The sequence below is a fragment of the Rana temporaria genome, chromosome 1 (genome assembly GCF_905171775.1).
Source record: "Rana temporaria chromosome 1, aRanTem1.1, whole genome shotgun sequence".
Taxonomy (NCBI): domain Eukaryota; kingdom Metazoa; phylum Chordata; class Amphibia; order Anura; family Ranidae; genus Rana; species Rana temporaria.
In genome coordinates this window covers 562400772-562420952 of record NC_053489.1, presented here as the reverse complement: position 1 = coordinate 562420952, position 20181 = coordinate 562400772, and the positions used below count along the sequence as shown (strand labels likewise).

At 50.5% G+C, this 20181-nt stretch overlaps 1 protein-coding gene across 2 annotated transcripts in view; it reads left to right on the top strand.

Annotated features, from left to right (window-relative positions):
* The window catches only part of LOC120921650, a 60158-nt gene that overhangs the window by 1778 nt on the left and 38199 nt on the right, over positions 1–20181 (top strand). For both annotated transcript variants that reach the window (XM_040334167.1, XM_040334172.1), the window contains exons 2-3: positions 5390–5445; positions 8358–8423. In XM_040334167.1, coding sequence (XP_040190101.1) covers positions 5390–5445; positions 8358–8423 — 122 coding nt within the window. The remainder of the gene's footprint in view (positions 1–5389; positions 5446–8357; positions 8424–20181) is intronic.

Here is a 20181-nt window from a genome sequence, read left to right as displayed (position 1 = left end):
GGGAGCGCTGGGATGAAGTCAGTGATATTATACTGGGAGCGCTGGGATGAAGTCAGTGATATTATACTGGGAGCGCTGGGATGAAGTCAGTGATATTATACTGGGAGCGCTGGGATGAAGTCAGTGATATTATACTGGGAGCGCTGGGATGAAGTCAGTGATATTATACTGGGAGCGCTGGGATGAAGTCAGTGATATTATACTGGGAGCGCTGGGATGAAGTCAGTGATATTATACTGGGAGCGCTGGGATGAAGTCAGTGATATTATATTGGGAGCGCTGGGATGAATTCAATGATATTATACTGGGAGCGCTGGGATGAAGTCAGTGATATTATACTGGGAGCGCTGGGATGAAGTCAGTGATATTATACTGGGAGTGCTGGGATGAAGTCAGTGATATTATACTGGGATGAAGTCAGTGATATTATACTGGGAGCGCTGGGATGAAGTCAGTGATATTATACCGGGAGCGCTGGGATGAAGTCAGTGATATTATACTGGGAGCGCTGGGATGAAGTCAGTGATATTTTACTGGGAGCGCTGGGATGAAGTCAGTGATATTATACTGGGAGCGCTGGGATGAAGTCAGTGATATTTTACTGGGAGCGCTGGGATGAAGTCAGTGATATTATACTGGGAGCGCTGGGATGAAGTCAGTGATATTATACTGGGATGAAGTCAGTGATATTATACTGGGAGCGCTGGGATGAAGTCAGTGATATTATACCGGGAGCGCTGGGATGAAGTCAGTGATATTATACTGGGAGCGCTGGGATGAAGTCAGTGATATTTTACTGGGAGCGCTGGGATGAAGTCAGTGATATTATACTGGGAGCGCTGGGATGAAGTCAGTGATATTATACTGGGAGCGCTGGGATGAAGTCAGTGATATTATACTGGAAGCGCTGGGATGAAGTCAGTGATATTTTACTGGGAGCGCTGGGATGAAGTCAGTGATATTATACTGGGAGTGCTGGGATGAAGTCAGTGATATTATACTGGGAGCGCTGGGATGAAGTCAGTGATATTATACTGGGAGCGCTGGGATGAAGTCAGTGATATTATACTGGGAGTGCTGGGATGAAGTCAGGGATATTATACTGGGAGCGCTGGGATGAAGTCAGTGATATTATACTGGGAGCGCTGGGATGAATTCAGTGATATTATACTGGGAGCGCTGGGATGAAGTCAGTGATATTATACTGGGAGCGCTGGGATGAAGTCAGTGATATTATACTGGGAGCGCTCGGATGAAGTCAGTGATATTATATTGGGAGCGCTGGGATGAATTCAGTGATATTATACTGGGAGCGCTGGGATGAAGTCAGTGATATTATACTGGGAGCGCTGGGATGAAGTCAGTGATATTATACTGGGAGCGCTGGGATGAAGTCAGTGATATTATACTGGGAGTGCTGGGATGAAGTCAGTGATATTATACTGGGATGAAGTCAGTGATATTATACTGGGAGCGCTGGGATGAAGTCAGTGATATTATACCGGGAGCGCTGGGATGAAGTCAGTGATATTATACTGGGAGCGCTGGGATGAAGTCAGTGATATTTTACTGGGAGCACTGGGATGAAGTCAGTGATATTATACTGGGAGTGCTGGGATGAAGTCAGTGATATTATACTGGGAGCGCTGGGATGAAGTCAGTGATATTATACTGGGAGCGCTGGGATGAAGTCAGTGATATTATACTGGGAGTGCTGGGATGAAGTCAGGGATATTATACTGGGAGCGCTGGGATGAAGTCAGTGATATTATACTGGGAGCGCTGGGATGAATTCAGTGATATTATACTGGGAGCGCTGGGATGAAGTCAGTGATATTATACTGGGAGCGCTGGGATGAAGTCAGTGATATTATACTGGGAGCGCTGGGATGAAGTCAGTGATATTATACTGGGAGCGCTGGGATGAAGTCAGTGATATTATACTGGGAGCGCTGGGATGAAGTCAGTGATATTATACTGGGAGCGCTGGGATGAAGTCAGTGATATTATACTGGGTGCCAGGGTGATAACCCCTCAGGGGGCGGGTCTATGACAACCTGCACATATCTTGTGAAGGAATTGATGTAGTGAGGAGGACAGCTCCAAATAGAAGGTGATAATTGCAGGGAGAGACTCTAGTTTATGCTTTAAACCAGCTGGAGAACGACATCGAAGAAAATGATTGGCCTGGAGTTGGGATTTGCCTGCATGGGATGTACAGGCGGCCCCATTCATGTCAGTTGGGACCCGCTGCTGCTCCCATTGGACATGTATGTGTGTCTCTGAATGAAAACAGTGGGGGGGGGGGGCACACCTTCACCCACACGGGTGTCAAATTGGGAAAAGCCGCTGTGTCCCAATTGAATCGCATTGTCTGCACAGGAACCCCTGCGCATCCGTGCGGGAAAATACGGCCCTCGCACAAGTGTATGCTTAAAGTGGAGTTCCGCCTGCAACTATTTTTTTTTTAAGTCAGCAGCTACAAACACTGCCCCTGCTGACTATTAAAATAAATCTAAGGACACTTACCTGTCCAGGGCACCCGCGATGTTCTCACCCGAAGCCGATCCGTCCCTCGGCTCCGGGTGGAGGCGCCGCCATCTTGAGGCTTCACAGCCTGGTTTCCTACTGCGTATGCGCGAGTCGCGCTGCGCGTTCTGACTGGTCCCTGCTGTCTTCTGAGACCTATGCGTCTCCCAGAAGGAAAGAGGAGGGGCCAGACATGGCATAGATCGCCGCGGAAACTACAGCAATCTTTCGCCGGAAGTGGGAGCCAATACCTGTATTAGACCGGTATCTGTTCCCCCCTGAAAGGTGCCAAATGTGACACCGGAGGAGTGGGGACCAGATAAGCAGAAGTTCCATTTCTGGGTGGAACTCCGCTTTAAAGTAGTAGTAGTATACATATATATCCAGGCTAAACCCATCTACCCCCAAAAATGCTCCATTCCTCCTCCTAACACCTCTGCTGACTAACCTGTATAAGAAAAATGTATATAACTTACCTATTTTCAGGCCGCTCTGGTCAGATCAAGTGATCTCCCCAGTGTCAGCCAGCAGATGCTGCAGGGGAGAGGAGAGAGCACTCCAACAACAGCTGGGAGTAATGACATCACTTCTAGGCTCCTATGGCCTGTTCCACACTCCCTCCTCCCCTGCTGGCTGATCATGTGACCGCACACGGATTAGTCAGGATGGGTGTTATAAGGGGGGGGGGGGGGAGGCAGCATTTTTAAAAATAGTTAAAGGGTCACTAAAGGAATTTTATTTTTTTTAGCTTAATAGCTTCCTTTACCTTACTGCAGTCCTGGTTTCATGTCCTCATTGCTCGTTTTTGCTTTGATGTTGCTGTAATTCCTCACTGTTCTGGACACTTCCTGGTTGTCTGTTTCCTGATCACCACAGTACTGGGAGATTTCTCACTGTGGTGACTAATCAAGGAGGTGTGATTACTGTTTGTAAAACTAAACTGGATTGGTGCTGAGGGGTTTTAGACGAAGCATCACTGCCCTCTATTGGCTCTCTGGCTCTGTACATCAGAGAACCAGGAAACAGCAAAAACGAAACTAAACTGCAGGCACATTATATGATTGGTTTTTATCTATTTTTAATCATTTTTAAAAGGAATCAGCTAACTATTATGTCTCTATACCCGGTAAACAGTCATTTCAGCAAAAAATGTTTTTTCCTTTAGTGACCCTTTAAGTTTAATGTGATGTATGAACATAGATTCCTGCATTAAAGCGAGAGGATGGGATGTATAGTAAATGCACACTTTCACGCGCATGCACATCATTTTTTTTCGAGATTCTGTTGGAATGTGTCATACGTTCTTATACATGTAAAATAAGTCCAGCAATGCAGATTTATGTATTTAATTTTTTTACTGATCTATAAGAGCCCATTCACACCTAGGCAGACAAATTCGCGGCGTTTTGTCGCCGCAAATCGCGGTACAAATAGCGGCGTTTTGTACCGCGATTTGCGGCGACAAAACACCGGTATTGTCCGCCTAGATGTGCCCCAGATTGACCCCCTCTATGGAGATGGTTCCCATCTCCTAGCCGAACGCCGAAAGCCGCCTGGAAAAAAGGACCTTTTTTCAGGTGGCAGGCGTCCGGCGTTCGGCGTGGAGATGTGAACCATCTCCATAGAGGGAAATGTGTTTTCATCCCTCTGGCGGCAGCGGCGTCACACTACAGGCGACAAAACGCCTAGGTGTGAATGGGGGCTAAATAGTGCTGATATGCTTATCATAGGTGCACGCAGCCCGTTGCACGAGGGCGTGTACCCTAAAGCTCAAGCACACATGTGTGTCTACATATATATGGCGCTGGCAGGGAGATCAATCTCCTTGCCGGTGTTCTATCGAATAGTGCCCTCCGTTGAAAAGTGCCCACGCAGTACGGAAGGCCACGCCAGCTGATTTCTCGATCAGCTGGCGTGACGTCATCATAGCGCATGCGCCCATCGTAGAAGGCATTTTTCGACAGGAGATACCATTTGATGGGTAGAATTGAAAGCTATGCAAACAGTAAAGGGAGACCAAACTTGTCAGATTGTGCCTCGCTGTTGCAGGGCAGGTTTACAGTGTGCATAAGGGAGGCTTTGGTGGGTTTCGCCTGTGTCCTAAGCCTCATACACAATATCGGATTTCCATCGGATAAATTCATATAATTTTGTGCGAAGGGCGCTGGCCGTGAATTTGTTCTGCATACAGACGGCAAAAGTTTGTCAGCCAACAAATACGAAACTACGTGGTTTTTCAGCTCTTTAGCGCCACCCTTTGGACAACTTTTGCTAATGTTGTGTTATGGTTAGCATTGCTTCTGAGCATGCGTGTTTGTACTTTGGATTTTTTTCCGACAGACTTCTGTACACAAGATCGGGTAATTTGACGGCACACATTTTGTTGTTGGAAAATTTCAAAGCATGCTATCCAACATTTGTTGTCGGAAAATCCGACAACAATTGTCCGATGGAGCATACAAACGGTCGGATTTTCGATACAATACAATAGAGAAGGGCAACTTCTATCTCTTTAACCCTTGGTTAGGACAGACTGATAATGAGATCTGCCAGCAGAGCACAGACTGGATTAGTTATGGTAAACATTAAAGCTATTTTCACATGGGTGATTTGGCCCGTTGTGAATGTTATCAGCAGAAATCTTCTGATTAGCCCATGTGAATGTAGCCTAACTCCCCAGTCCCCTTTGCATAGCACTTCAATGTTGGCGTTTTCAGAAAAGAGTAAGTAAAATGTAGAGAGCATTTTTCTTTTTGTTATGCCATGTGAAAATTATATAAGTAGGTGTTACCCCAATTTAGCTGCAAAAGTGGAAAACATTTTACATTTTCTTGTTCAATGAAATTTTTTTTTTTTACAGGGACTGGCTTTCAAGGTGTGTCGGATTTGAACGCAGGCTTCCAAGACACCCTAGAGGTATATATTTTGTGTCATGATCTCATTTAAAGTAGAGCTCCATCCTGCCCGACTCTCTACAACTATTTGGGACATTGTGAGCTCTTTCACCCATTCATACCAGAACAGCTGAGATTGCTGCATACCAGCACAAGTGAAGTCTTTGTATATTGTTATGTGGAATTGAAAGTGTATGGAAACCTTAAAGTGGTTGTAAAGGCAGAAGGTTTTCTTATCTTAATGCATTCTATGCATTAAGATAAAAAGCTTTTGTGTGCAGCAGCCCTCCTAATAATTACCTGAGTCCTATCTCGATCCAGCGATTTCCACGAGTGCCTTGGATGTCCGGAACTCTCCCTCCTAATTGGCTGAGACACAGCAGTGGCGCCATTGGCTCCCGCTGCTGCCAATCAGTCAGTTAGCCAATGAGGAGAGAGAGGGGGTGGAGCCAAACCATAGTTCTGTGTCTGAATGGACAAAGAGCTTCGGCTCGGTGCCCCCATAGCAAGCTGCTTGCTGTAGGGGCACTAAACAGGAGGAGGGGGCCAGGAGCGCTAAAGAGGGACCTGAGAAGAGAAAGATCTGGGCTGCTCTGTGCAAAACCACTTCACAGAGCGGGTAAGTATAACATGTTTGTTATTGTTAAAGAAAAAAAAAAGCAAGACTTTAGTTTCACTTTAAAGCGGTGGTTCACCCTCCTTAACAACAGTATAGCATTAAATTCGGCATAGTAGCGCGAGCTACAGTATGCCTGTCTGTATTTTTTTATCCCCGTACTCACAGTGCTATTGTACATTGAAGATTCCGTCTGCCGCGGGGAATGGGCGTTCCTATGGAGAGGGAGGATGATTGACGGCCGGCTCTGGCACGTCACGCTCCCCGAAGACAGCCGGAGTAGGTCTCGGCTCTTCACGGCGCCTGCGCACAGGCTATGCGCAGGCGCCGTGAAGAGCCAAGCCTATTTCGGCTATTTCCGGAGAAGCGTGACGTGCCAGGGCCGGCCGTCAATCACCTTCTCTCTCCATAGGAACGCCCATTCCCCGTAATCTTCAATGTACAATAGCACTGTGAGTACGGGGATAAAAAAATACAGACAGGCATACTGTAGCTCGCGCTACTATGCCGAATTTAATGCTAGAGGAAAAAAAAAATATTTTTTTTTTATATAGGGTGAACCCCCGCTTTAACAACCGACTTCTCTTATTTGCTCCCTTTTGGTGTGCTAAATATAGCATTGAAAGTGCTTATATCTGTTTGATTGTGCAAAAAAATATGGTTGATTTTGGCAGAAATCTTGTGAGCTGATAACTTCCTCTGCTGTCTGTCTGTCTGTCTGTCTGTGTACAAGGAGGGGTTATGGAGATGAGGAGCTATCTATCCACTTTGTAGTCCATCAGAAATAAAGTAGACAGGGCTGACACCACGTGCTTACATATTCAGTGATGTGTTGTCATGTGAAAGAGTTAGGTAGGAGCACACTATATTTCTGGCACCCCTGTCATTGGTAAATGGTTTGTCTTAACCCTCTAACTGCTACATCTGCAAGAGAGCTTGCTTTAAAAAAAAACACATCAAACTTAGAGCCAGTTCACACAGGGGCGACTCGTCAGGCAACTCAGCCGCCTGACAAGTCCCCCTTCCGCTCTGTTTAATAGAACCGCTCTAATAGGAGCGACGCAAGTCGCTCGGACTTTGAAAAAGGTTCTTGCACGATTTTGGGGGCGACTCGGGGCAACTTGCATTGACTTCTATACAGAAGTCATTTTGCAAGTCGCCTCTCAAGTTGTTTTGAGATCGTCTTGCCGAGTCGTCCCCAAAGTCGTGCCGCCCCAGTGTGAACCGGCTCTCATGCCGTGTAAACACGACCGTTATTCATGTCATGGAAAAAAACGAAGTTTTTCTCAACGTGATTCCTCTCAAGCCTGCCTTGAATACACACGGTCGTGATAAAAAATGCTCTAGCAAAGCTCGTGACGTACGACGGCACTATAAAGGGGAAGTTCCATTCGAATGGCGCCACCCTTTGGGCTGATTATGCAACTTTCCCTTCTCATAACTTGCTTCTGAGCATGCGCAGGTTTTTTCCCGTCGTTAAAGCCTACACACGACCGTTTTTCACGGCGAGAAAATCTACGACATGAAAAACGACAAGAAATAATAGAACAGGTTCTAAATATTTAATGGCCATTTTTCTCGTCATGAAAAACAGCCGTGTGTATGCGGTATTACTTTCAGGATGAGTAGGTGACAATAAAGAAAAGCAAACCTAATATATCATATCTAAGAACTGCAATATAATAAATGTTTCCTTTTGGGTTTAATACCGCTTTAAAATGAATAAAATATAGCAATAAATGATTCCCCCCTCCCCCCATGTACACAGTACATACACATTACACAGAACATACAGTTTCTCAGTTTCTACCCTTTCAAAATAAATGATTTATATGGTGATTTTGTAAATGATGTGTCTGGTGCCTTGAAAGCAGAGGGCCTGTGTTCAGGGCAGTGTCTAAGTCGGCATGTAAACAATGGGATTTGCCATTTGTACCAATATTATTGATTGGTACAGGCTATATGTGCCCCATTGAAAGAAAATGTCATCATTCCAATCGATCGAAGGAGAAGGTAAAAATATGTGGCCACTGGCCAGTATAACTGGTTTGTTAGGTAAAATAAATCATCAAATGATGATTTTAACCCTTTCTCGGCCGCTAGCGGGGGTTAAATGCGCCTCGCTAGCGGCCAAAATGCGCCGCAAATCCACCCATAGCATCGGCGGTAAAAATAGCGGCATTTTACCGCCGATGCTATGGGCGCCTCAGTGTGAAATGATAATGTCACAGCATTTAACGTTGCATTTTTATCATTTTTCAGCATTACCAACACAGGTATTTTTTTATTAAATGTATTATTATTGTTAATTTTTTCAGACTTTTCAACAGCAACTCCAGTATATTTGTGATCTTCTGCAGCACACTCTGGAAGATGTTGATGTGGTAAGAATTGTTCCTTTTGTATATTTCTTGCATATGGAAGGATTTTGATGATGCATTTTATTATTATTTTCATTATAAAACGAATTGATTCATATAGAGATACCATATTCAGTAGTGCTTTACAGTATGGTATAAATATATTGTTGGTATGAGAACTGGCTCTTGAAGCTTTTGATCTAATTTATAACATTTTAAGACAAAATAGCCTTATATACAAAAGCTAAATCAAGAGGTTGGACTCTAACTGGGATGAGTGTTTGGTGTACACAACTGGAGCAACAGGTCTGTGATGATATGTCTAGAGCAGGGGTGTTAAACTCAATTTCATTGTTGGCCGCATCAGCATTATGATTGCCCTCAAAAGGGCCGGTTGTATCTGTAAGATTAGATGTCCAGGGCATCCCCTCCCCTTACATTAGATGTCAAGAGCCGCCACACCATCAGAAGTTGAGTCCCCCACCCTCCCTTACATCACAGTGCACCCCCCTTTCCTTATGCTGCTGCTGGGAAGAAGATGAATGCATTGCTTGAAAGCAGAAAGTACAGGGTCTGGAGGAGGACCAGAGGAGGGCTGGAGCTCTCCTACAGCTGCAGGAGAGGTCTGAGGGGCACATGAAATGGCCCGGAGGGCCTGATTCGGCCCGTGGGCCTTGTGTTTGACACCTGTGGTCTAGAGAATGTTGCAGTTTTGGAAGATGACATCATAAATCTGGAGTAACACTGGAGGTATTGTATAACCTTGGGAGGAGTCTTTGCTCACTAAGCAAACATTGAGGCTGGATTCACACTGTTGCGAATTTGGATGTGGACTGAAATCGAACCTGAAATGGTGAACAGGAATGGACTGGACCCCTACTGTGAGCCGCTCTGCACTGCGGTGTGAACCCAGCCTTAGGCTCTGTTCACATGTATGCAAATTGGATGCTTTTCGAACCGCATCCGATTCGCATGACATGTGAACCAAACCGACTTTTTGTGGCATTGGTTTACATATATCCTGCGTGTTTTCTGAGCACTGCAGTGCGATTCATTGCCCATCTCATCAGTTTTAAACACAAATTCAATCAGAAAAAAAACAATATGGGCCTCCCCCCCATCCATACCAGGCCCTTTCTGGTCTGGTATGGATTTTAAGGGGAACCCTACGCCAAAATTAAAAAAAATAAGGACTTAAGGCCCCCTCTAAATCCATACCAGACCCTTATCCGAGCATGCAGCCTGGAAGGGGACAACGACGAGCAAGCGCTCCCCCCGCCTCCTCCTGAACCATACCATACCAGGCCACATGCCCTTACCATGGGGGGGGGGGTGCTTTGGGGTAGGGCCCCAATGATGAATAGACTTATTTAGATGATCGCCTTTTTTCACATCTTAGTAAATAAAGATTGGTTTTATCATCATTGAACTGCATTTTTTTTTGTCAATAAAGAGTTTTTAAATTGATTTTACTCTTTCGTTCATAGACGGACACAGCCTTCTTTGACATTAGGGTTATGCTTCTTCCTACCAGGAGAGTTTAGGCAGAATTTAACAGCACTTAAGGTGTTAAAAACTTTCCTTCATGCCGCTCCTCCCAGGGGGCGTGGCTCCCCCAGGCATAACCCACACCCTGCTCTAGCAGCTTCAGTTTGTTTTCTGCCTAGCGTTAAAACCTTTCCTTTGTGCTGCTCCTCCCAGGGGGCGTGGCTCCCCCAGGCATAACCCACACCCTGCTCTAGGTGCCTCAGTCTTTTCTCTTTCGTTCATAGACGGACACAGCCTTCATTGACCTTAGGGTTATGCTTCTTCCTACCAGGAGATTTAGGCAGAATTCTACAGCACTTAAGGTGTTAAAAACTTTCCTTCATGCCGCTCCTCCCAGGGGGCGTGGCTCCCCCAGGCATAACCCACACCCTGCTCTAGCAGCTTCAGTTTGTTTTCTGCCTAACGACAGGAGGTCACGCTCTCTCTGGAGTTCCTGGACTCTGGAGTTTTTTTCTTGCGATTTTTCTCGCTTTTATTATTTTGTTCCTGCGTTTTTTGAATCCTGTGATTCTTCTATCAACAGCCGACTGGGTGACAGGCTGGGTCCTCGACCCTTGTAGTCCCCCCAGGTTCGGCCTTCGAGCGTGTGCCGGCCCTCAGCTCAGCTTTGGGACGTCCACGACAGGCCCCGTTGCTCCAGGGGCATCCGGGGAACTTCAGTTCTAGGGCGCACATATGACCGGTCTCTATGGCCTTGTCACAGTGTGTCTGGCCGACAGCCATGCCGTTCACGGACATTGGTTCTGTCTGGGATACCTCCAGCCGGGTAGTCGCAGGACGGGTAAGTAGTGGCCTCTTACTCAGGTAAGTGGTCTGGCTGGAAATTTTCCCTTGGGAGGTCGACTGAGGGTTTTTTCCCTGCTTTCCTCTCTCTCTTATTCCTCTCCCTCCTTCCCCCTTGGGGTGACGGCTGTGCGGGTTTTTTTTTTCTGGGGCTCATGTTCACTGGACCCGTGGTATGGCGGGGGCTGTTTGTGTCACTGCAGGGGTCTGTGGTGTACTTTTCTGGGCGTTAGCTGTGTGCTGTGTGGTGATTTTTGTGACTGACAGTTTGAGGTACACTGTCTTTTTAAATCTGCGCCACGGCGGCCATTTTGCCGGAGCCGCGATTGCATTGTTCGGCGGCTATTTTCTTGTGGCCAGCGCTGTTTTCAGCTCTAGTTTGGCCTCTTGTGGTGGTTTCGACGGGGAAAAAGACCACAAATCCGTCTGAGGGGACAGACGCAGCGCTGCAGCTCCACCAGCACAGCTTGTCCTTCACAGACCGCGCTATACAGCACAGCTTGTCCTTCACAGTCCGCGCTATACCGGGAGGGTGGTGAGTCCCAGAGGCCCCCATACTTTTCTGGCAGCCAGGTGACCTGTGGGGAATTTTTTTTTTTTTCCTGCTTTAGCAGTGGGGGTGTCACGGCAGCTGCACTATGGAGCCTGAATCAGGCCCCTCATTCCTAACAATGCCGGAGTTTACCCTTAACGCCCCTTCCCCTGCCACATCTGTTGAGGCAATGTCGGCTGTCCTGGAGTCTTTTCTCACCAGGTTTGAAGCAGCCAGTGCTCGGTTGGGGGGTAAAAAGCGCCCCCCCCCCCCCTGGAACCTGCTTCTGGGGATGTCTCTGACACAGAATCAGATCATGCTATTGTTGCTTCTGGTTCTGTAATGTCGGAAGATGCGGGCTTAACCCACATGGACAGGGAGGATGACTCTGCTGCGGAGTCTGCTGACAAGGAATTTGTTGGAGCTCTTATTACAGCGGTGCGTGAGACTCTACATATTGAGGATGCGGCGGAGACACCAGCGGTGTCAGTCCCTTTTGGGTTCCGCAAACCACCGCGTGCCGCTAAAGTATTCCCCTGTGTTCCTTATTTGGACAATATGTTATATAAGGAATGGGATACACCGCAAAAAGCTTTTACTGTTCCTAAGAGCTTTGCTACCCGTTACCCCCTTGAGGAGGACTTCTTAAAAAAGTGGCTCTCTCCTCCGTCAGTGGACCCTCCTGTGTCCAGACTGAGCAAGGCTACTACGTTGCCTGTGGAGGGGGCTCCTGCATTCAAGGACCCCGCTGATAGGAGAGTGGAGGCCGTGGGCCGCTCCCTATTCTCGGTAGTGGGTTCGGCGGTGAGGCCGGCTCTGGCCGGGACCCTGGTGGCGCAAACCCTGACTGAAAGAGCTAAGCTCCTGCTGGAGGTCCAAGGTGCTTCCGAGTCCTCTAGGGACCTGGCTGAACAATTGCTTCAGGGCCAAAAATTTGGATATGTTGCCTTTGCTTTCCAGGGCTTCCGTCTACGCAGTGGTTCTGCGCCGCCTTTTGTGGCTAAAATGCTGGTCGGCTGACCAGTCCTCAAAAAAGGCCTTGGTGGATTTGCCCTTTAAGGGCGAACGGCTTTTTGGGGCATCCCTGAATGACATCATAAAGGATGCCACGGGGGGTAAGAGCACGTTGCTCCCGCAGTCTGGGAAGGGTAAGGAACCTCGCCGCAAGCCAGGTCCTACTTTTACTACTCCTAAGTGTTTTTTTCGTGCGCCCAGCACGACAGGAAAAGGTCCGCAAGGTTCTAGAGCCCCTGCTGCAGGGCGAAAGCGCCCCTGGTTCAACAAACCCAACAAGCCTGCGGAAAAACCTGCTTCCGCATGAAGGTCCGCCCCCGCCCGGGTCTCGGGTGGGGGGATGGCTTCACGAATTCGCGGATCGGTGGAAGTCTCTTCTATCCGACCGTTGGGTTTGCGAGGTGGTTGCCTCAGGGTACAAGATAGAGTTTCTTTCTTGCCCCCCAAACAGATTTTTTCCCTCCAACCTCCAGCTTCCTCCGGATCGTCGGCTAGCCCTGTCCGGGGCTGTCCAGGATCTTCTGGACAGGGGGGTGGTTGTGCCGGTTCCCTCGCAGGAATGGTTTCAGGGGTTCTACTCCAATCTGTTCGTGGTCCCCAAGAAGGGAGGGGTTCGCCCTATCCTGGACCTAAAGGCCCTCAACTCCTTTGTCAAAGTGCAAAGGTTCAGGATGGAGTCGGTCCGATTGATCATAGCGGCCCTCCACCAGGGGGACTTCATGGCGTCCTTGGACATCATGGACGCATATCTGCATGTTCCCATTTGCTCAAGACACCAGAGGTATCTGCGCTTTGCGATCGGAGAGGACCACTTTCAGTTTGTGGCCCTCCCGTTCGGTCTGGCTTTGGCACCACGGGTTTTCACCAAGGTGCTCGCCCCGATCCTGGCCTTGCTGAGGCAGCGAGGGATCGCTATCGTGGGATACCTGGACGACCTTCTCCTGAGAGCTTCTTCAGGCTCAGAGTTAGAGGAGGACGTGTCCATCACGTGTCGGACTCTCCAAGAGTTCGGCTGGATTCTGAATCTAAAAAAGTCAGTGTTGGTTCCGTCCCAGAGACTAGAACACCTGGGTCTGGTTTTGGATTCGGGGGAGGCAAGAGTGTTCCTCCCATCAGAAAAACTGGAGACCCTGCATTCTGCAGTGAGACAGTTGTCGACCCAGAAGTGGTCATCTCTTCGCTTCTGCATGAGGGTTCTGGGTCTGATGTTAGCCTCCTTCGAGGCGGTTCCGTATGCCCAATTCCACATCAGGGTACTTCAGAAAGAGATTCTGTCACGTTGGAACAGGGTCCCATCTTCTCTGGATCGCCAGATTCGGTTGAGCCATCTGGCCAAGTCTTCCCTGGCGTGGTGGCTGACGTCTCCGGTGCTTCGGTCCGGGAAGTCTTTTCTTCCGTGCCGCTGGACAGTGGTCACGACGGATGCCAGCCTCTTCGGCTGGGGGGGCGTCTGGGGCACCCAGTCAGCCCAGGGGCGCTGGACTCGGGAGGAGTCCCGCCTGCCGATCAATATCCTGGAGCTCCGAGCAATCAAGCTGTGCCTTGCCAGGTGGTCCCTGGAACTGCAGGGCCGTCCTGTCAGGATCCAGTCCGACAACGCCACGCCCGTGGCGTATGTCAATCATCAGGGCGGCACAAGGAGCTCGGCTGCAGCGACGGAGGTCGCTCACATACTTCGGTGGGACGAAAGGTCCGTTCCGGCTCTGTCGGCCGTATACATTCTGGGGGTTCAGAATTGGCAAGCCGACTTCCTAAGTCGCACGACTCTGGATCAAGGGGAGTGGTCTCTCCACCCGGAGGTGTTTCAGAGCCTGTGCCAAAAAGGGGCACTCCAGACGTGGACCTTCTGGCGTCCCGTCCCAATCGGAAGGTGCCACGTTTCGTGGCCAGGTCAAAAGACCCGTGGGCGGACGCGTCAGGCGCGTTGGTGGCTCCCTGGGGTCACTATCACCTGATATACGCCTTCCCTCCTCTAAGGCTCCTCCCTCGCCTGCTGCGCAGGGTGGAAGCCGAAGGGATTCCAACGATCCTGATCGCCCCAGACTGGCCACGTTGCTCTTGGTACGCGGACCTGGTACGTCTGGTGGCAGACGCCCCCTGGCGTTTGCCTCTGAGGGAAGATCTCCTGTCTCAGGGTCCGATCTTCCATCCTGCTTTACGTTCACTGGCTTTAACGGCGTAGCTGTTGAGAGCCAGGTACTGAAGCACCGGGGCCTGTTGGGCCCGGTAATCTCTACCATGCTGCGTGCACGGAAGTCCACTTCAGGAAAGATTTACCATCGTACATGGAAAGCCTACATCTCTATGTGTGAGGAGATGAAGTGGCACCCCCGTACATACGTGGTGTCCCGGATCCTGCTGTTCCTTCAACGGGGTGTGGACCAGGCTCTTGCCTTGAGCACGATCAAGAGCCAGATTTCTGCTCTGGCTGTTTATTTTCAGCGTCCCTTGGCGGCGCACTCCCTAATTCGCACGTTTGTGCAGGGGGTCCGTCATGTGGCCCCTCCGGTGCGCCCCCCACTGCCTTCATGGGACTTGAATTTGGTCCTCTCGGCGCTTCAGCGTGCCCCCTTTGAGGACATTCGGGAGATCCCTTTGCTGACTCTGTCACAAATGGTGGTCTTTCTGGTTGCTATTACCTCTATCAGACGAGTGTCTGAGCTGGCGGCCTTGTCTTGCAAGGCCCCCTACTTGGTCATCCATCAGGATAAGGCGGTGCTGCGCCCGCAGCCCTCTTTTCTTCCGAAGGTCGTTTCGGCCTTTCACATTAATGAGGACATTGTTCTTCCATCCTTGTGTCCTCAGCCGAAGAACCCGAAGGAAGCCATCTTACATTCTTTGGATGTGGTTCGGGCCCTTCGAGTTTACTTGTCGGCGACAGCTCCATTCCGGAAGTCGGACTCGCTGTTCGTGTCTGTGTCCAGTCCCAGTAAGGGCCTGGCAGTCTCGTCGGCCACCATTTCAAGGTGGATCCGACAGGTTGTGCTTCAGGCCTATGCCCTGAAGGGGCGGGCGCCTCCCTTTCGGGTCACGGCGCATTCGACCAGGGCGATCGGGGCCTCCTGGGCTTTCTGACATCGAGCCTCTGTGTTACAGGTGTGTAAGGCTGCGACCTGGTCGTCGGTCCACACTTTTTCAAAGTTTTATAAGGTGGATGTGAGTGCATCTTCTGATGCCTCCTTCGGCCGCAGGGTGTTACAGGCGGCAGTTTAAGGTTGGAGTTCCTCCGTTGAGTAACTCCGGTTTTGTTTGGGGTGTAACCTGTTTTTGCTGTGTTGTTTTCCCACCCCTAAAATGTTTTTGACACTGCTTGGGGACGTCCCTAAGGTCAATGAAGGCTGTGTCCGTCTATGAACGAAAGAGAAAAAAGGATTTTTGTACTCACCGTAAAATCCATTTCTCTGAGTTTATAGACGGAAACAGCATCCACCCCTCCTTGGTTTGTACTGCTTGTTACGAACTGAAGCTGCTAGAGCAGGGTGTGGGTTATGCCTGGGGGAGCCACGCCCCCTGGGAGGAGCGGCATGAAGGAAAGTTTTTAACACCTTAAGTGCTGTATAATTCTGCCTAAATCTCCTGGTAGGAAGAAGCATAACCCTAAGGTCAATGAAGGCTGTGTCCGTCTATGAACTCAGAGAAATGGATTTTACGGTGAGTACAGAAATCCTTTTTTTCTGCCTAACGACAGGAGAGGAGTCAGGCACTTCTAGAGTCCTGTACTCTGGAGTTTTTTTCTTGCGATTTTTCTCGCTTTTATTATTTTTTTCCTGCATTTTTGAATCCTGTGATTCTTCTATCAACAGCCGACTGGGTGACAGGTTGGGTCCTCGACCCTTGTAGTCCCCCCATGTTCGGCCATCGAGCGTGTCCCGGCCCTTAGCTCAGCTTTGGGACGTCCACGACAGGCCCCGTTGCTCCAGGGGCGGCCGGGGAACTTCGGTTCTAGGGCACACATATGACCGGTCTCTATGGCTGTGTCACAGTGTGTCTGGCCGACAGCCATGCCATTTACGGACGTTGGTTCTGTCTGGGATACCTCCATCCGGGTAGTCGCAGGACGGGTAGATAGTGGCCCCTTACTCAGGTAAGTGGTCTGGCTGGTGTTTTCCCTGGGGAGGTCGACCGAGGGTCCGCCCTGCTTTCCTCTCTCCCCTTCCTCTCCCTCCTTCCCCTGACTGGGTAGTGGCTGTGAAGGGGGGCCTCCTGGGTTTTCTTTATTACCACCGGGGCCCGTGTGTTGTTGGGGGACTGTGTTGTTACTCTGGGGGGTGCTGCTGTGTTATATGAGGTGATTTTTACCTCAGACGGCGGCCATCTTGGAAATCTCTTGGTCTCTTGTGATAGTTTTAGTGCTGTGAAACGCTGTGATTCTTCCCTGAGGTGACAGACACAGCACAGCCTCTGGTCTCTTGTGACAGTTTTAGTGCTGTGAAACGCTGTGATTCTTCCCTGAGGTGACAGACACATCACAGCCAGCACATCAGAGCACACCTCAGGTTTTCAGCTCTCTCTGCAGCTGGGTGGGGTGGTGAGTACCAGGGGCCCCCATACTCTGCAATAGCAGCAAGGAGGTGACCAGTGGGGGTTTTTGTCCTGCTTTGTAGGGTGGGTGACACGGCGCTGACACTATGGAACCTGAGCCAGGTCTCCCTCTCCAGCTATGCCTGAGTTAACCCTTAACGCCCCTTCCCCTGCCACATCTGTTATGTTGGCTGTCCTGGGTTTCTTGCCAGGTTTGAAGCAGCTAGTGTCCGGATGGGGGGTAAAAGGCGCCCCCTCCCTGAGCCTGCTTCTGGGGATGTCTCTGATGCAGAATTGCTGTTTTCTGGTTCTGTTATGTCAGAGGCTGCGGGCTTAACCCACATGGATAGTGAGGATGACTCTGCTGCAGAGTCAGTTGCTGGCAAGGAATTTGTTGGAGCTCTTGTTTCTGCAGTGCGTGAGACTCTAAAAATTGAGGATGTGGCGGAGACACCAGTTGTGTCAGTACCTTTTGGGTTCCGCAGACCTCCACGCACCGCTAAAGTGTTTCCTTGTGTTCCTTATTTGGACAATATGTTATACGAGGAATGGAATGCACCGCAAAAAGTCTGTCAAAAAACTTTGCAACCCGTTACCCCCTTGAGGGGGACTTTTAAAAAAAAAAAAGTAGGTCTCTCCTCCAGTGGACCCCCCTGTGTCCAGACTGAGCAGGGCCACCACGTTGCCTGTGGAAGGGGCTCCTGCATTTCAGGATCCCGATGATAGGAGAGTGGAGGCCGTGGCCCGCTCCCTTTTCGCGGTGGTGGGTTCGGCGGTGAGGCTGGCTCTGGCCGGGGCCCTGGTGGCACAGGCCCCGACTGAAAGGGCGAAGCTCCTGCTGCAGGAGCTGGAAGAAGGGGACGCTTCCGAGTCCTCTAGGGACCTGCTGAACAATTGGTTCAGGGTCAGAAATTTCTCTGCGAGGCGGCCATGGATACGATCCGGGGCTTCCGTCTATGCAGTGGTTCTGCGCCGCCTTGTGTGGCTGAAGAGCTGGTCTGCGGACTAGTCCTCTAAGGAGGCCTTGGTGATGGCCTTTAAGGGTGAACGGTCCTTTTGGGACTTCCCTGAATGGCATCATTGAGGATGCCACGGGTAATAAGCGCATGCTGTTCCCACAGTCTGGGAAGGGCTAGGGACCTCGCCATGTGCAAGGACCCTCCTTGACTACCTCCAAGCGTTTTTTTGCCCGCCCTGTGCGGTGGGGGTAGGTCTACATGGTGCTTGAATCCCCGCTGCGGGGTAGCAGCGCACCTGATACCGAATGCCTAACAAGTCTGCGGACATACCTGCTTCCGCCTAAAGGTCTGCTCCCGCCCGTGTCTCGGGTGGGAGACTGGCTTCGCATTGCGAAGTGTTTTCCTTGGGGTACAAGATTGAGTTTCTCTCTTGTCTGCCAAACAGGTTTTTTCCCTCCGGCTTCTGGCCTCCTCCGGGGCTGTCCAGAATCTTCGGGTCAGGGGAGTGATTGTGCCAGTTCCCTCGTTGGAACGGTCTCTGGGTTTTTACTCCATTCTGTTTGTGTCCCCACGGAGGATGGGGCCCGGTCAATCCTGGGCCTCAAGTCCCTCGTTTGTTTTGTCAAGGTGCAAACTTTTAGGTGGTGTCGATTCGCTTGGTAATAGCGGCACTCCATCAGGGGGATTTTCTGGCATCCTTGGATGTCATGAACGTGTACCTGCATATCCTCAAACCACCGGAGATTCTGTGATTTGCGGTCGGGGGGGACCATTTTTATTGGTGTCCTTCCCATTCGGCAGGTTTTCGCCAAGGTGCTCGTCCCGATACTGGCCCGGCTGTGACAGCGGGGGTTTGTTATCATGGGATGTCTGGACGACATTCTCCTACGAGCTTCTTCGAGCTCTGCATTGGTGGAGCCGTGTCTATCACGTGTCAGGCTCTCCGAGTGTTCGGCTGGTTTCTGGATTGTCCTGAAATCAGGGTTGATTCCGTCTCAGGGACTGCAATACCTGGGACTGGTCCTGGATTCCTCCGGGCGGGAGTGTTTTTCTCCTAACGGAAAAACTTCAGACTCTGCTGTCTGCTGTGCAGCAGTTGCCGACCCAGAAACGGTCATCTCTGCGATTCTGCAGGAAGGTTCTGGGTCCGTTGGTGGCCTCTTTCGAGGCGGTTCCGTATGCCCAATTCCACGCCAGGGTACTACGGAGGGAATTGCTGTCACGATGGGACTAGCTTCCGTCATCTCTGGATTACCAGATTCAATTGAGTCATCTGCTCATGTCTCCCCTGGTGTGGTGGCTGGCGTTTCCGGTGCTTCGGGCCGAAAAGTCGTTTTTTTCTGCTGGCCACTGGACAGTGGTCACAACGGATGCCAGCCTCTCCGGTTGGGGAGGGGCGCTTGGGGCACCCAATCAGCCCAGGGGCACTGGACTCAGGTGGAATCCTGCCTACTGATCAACGTTCTGGAGCTCCGAGCGATCAAGCTTTGCCTTGCCAGGTGGTCCCTGGGTCTACAGGGCCGACAGGCCAGGATCCTGTCCGATGACGCCATGGCCTTGGCGTAGGTTGATCATCAGGGAGGCACACGGAGTTCTGTTGCAGCGACGGGGGTCGCGCACATCCTTCGGTGGGCCGAAGGGTCTGTTCCGGCTCTATCGGCCGGGTACATTCCGGGAATACGGAATTGGCTAGCAGACTACCTAAGTCGCACTGCACTGGGCCAAGGAGAGTGGTCTCTCCACCCGCAGGTGTTTTGGGGTCTGTGCCGAAAGTGGGGCACTCCAGACGTGGACCTTCTAGCGTCCCGTCTCTATCGGTAGGTGGCACGGTTCGTGGCCAGGTTTAAGGACCCGTGGGCGGACGCGTCAGTCGCGTTGGTGGCTCCTTGGGGTCACTGTCGCCTACTTTACACCTTCCCTCCTCGGAAGCTTCTTCCTCGCCTGCTGCGCCGAGTGGAAGCTGTGGGGATTCTATCAGTTCTGATTTCTCCGGTTTGGCCACGTCGCTTCTGGTACGCGGACCTAATGCGTCTGGTGGCAGATGCCCCCTAGGGTCTTCCCCTGGGAAATGATCTTCTGATAGAAGGTCCGATCTTCCACCCTGTTTCACAGCCACCGGCCTTAGCGGCGCGGCTGTTAAGAGCCAGGGGCTTAAGGACCGAGGCCTATTGGGCTCGGTGGTCTCTACCGTGCTGCGTGCACGGAGGTCTACCTCACGTAGGTTTTTTTCCTCATACATGGAAGGCCTACATCTCTGTGTGTGGGGAGATGAACTGGCACTCTCGTACATGCGTTGTGTACAGGATTCTGCTGTCTTTGCAGCAGGGAGTGGTTCAGGCTCTCGCCTTACGTACGGTTGGGAGCCAGATTTCTGCTCTGGCTGTTTTTACTTGCGGCGACCCTTGGCGTTGCACTCCTGGGTGCG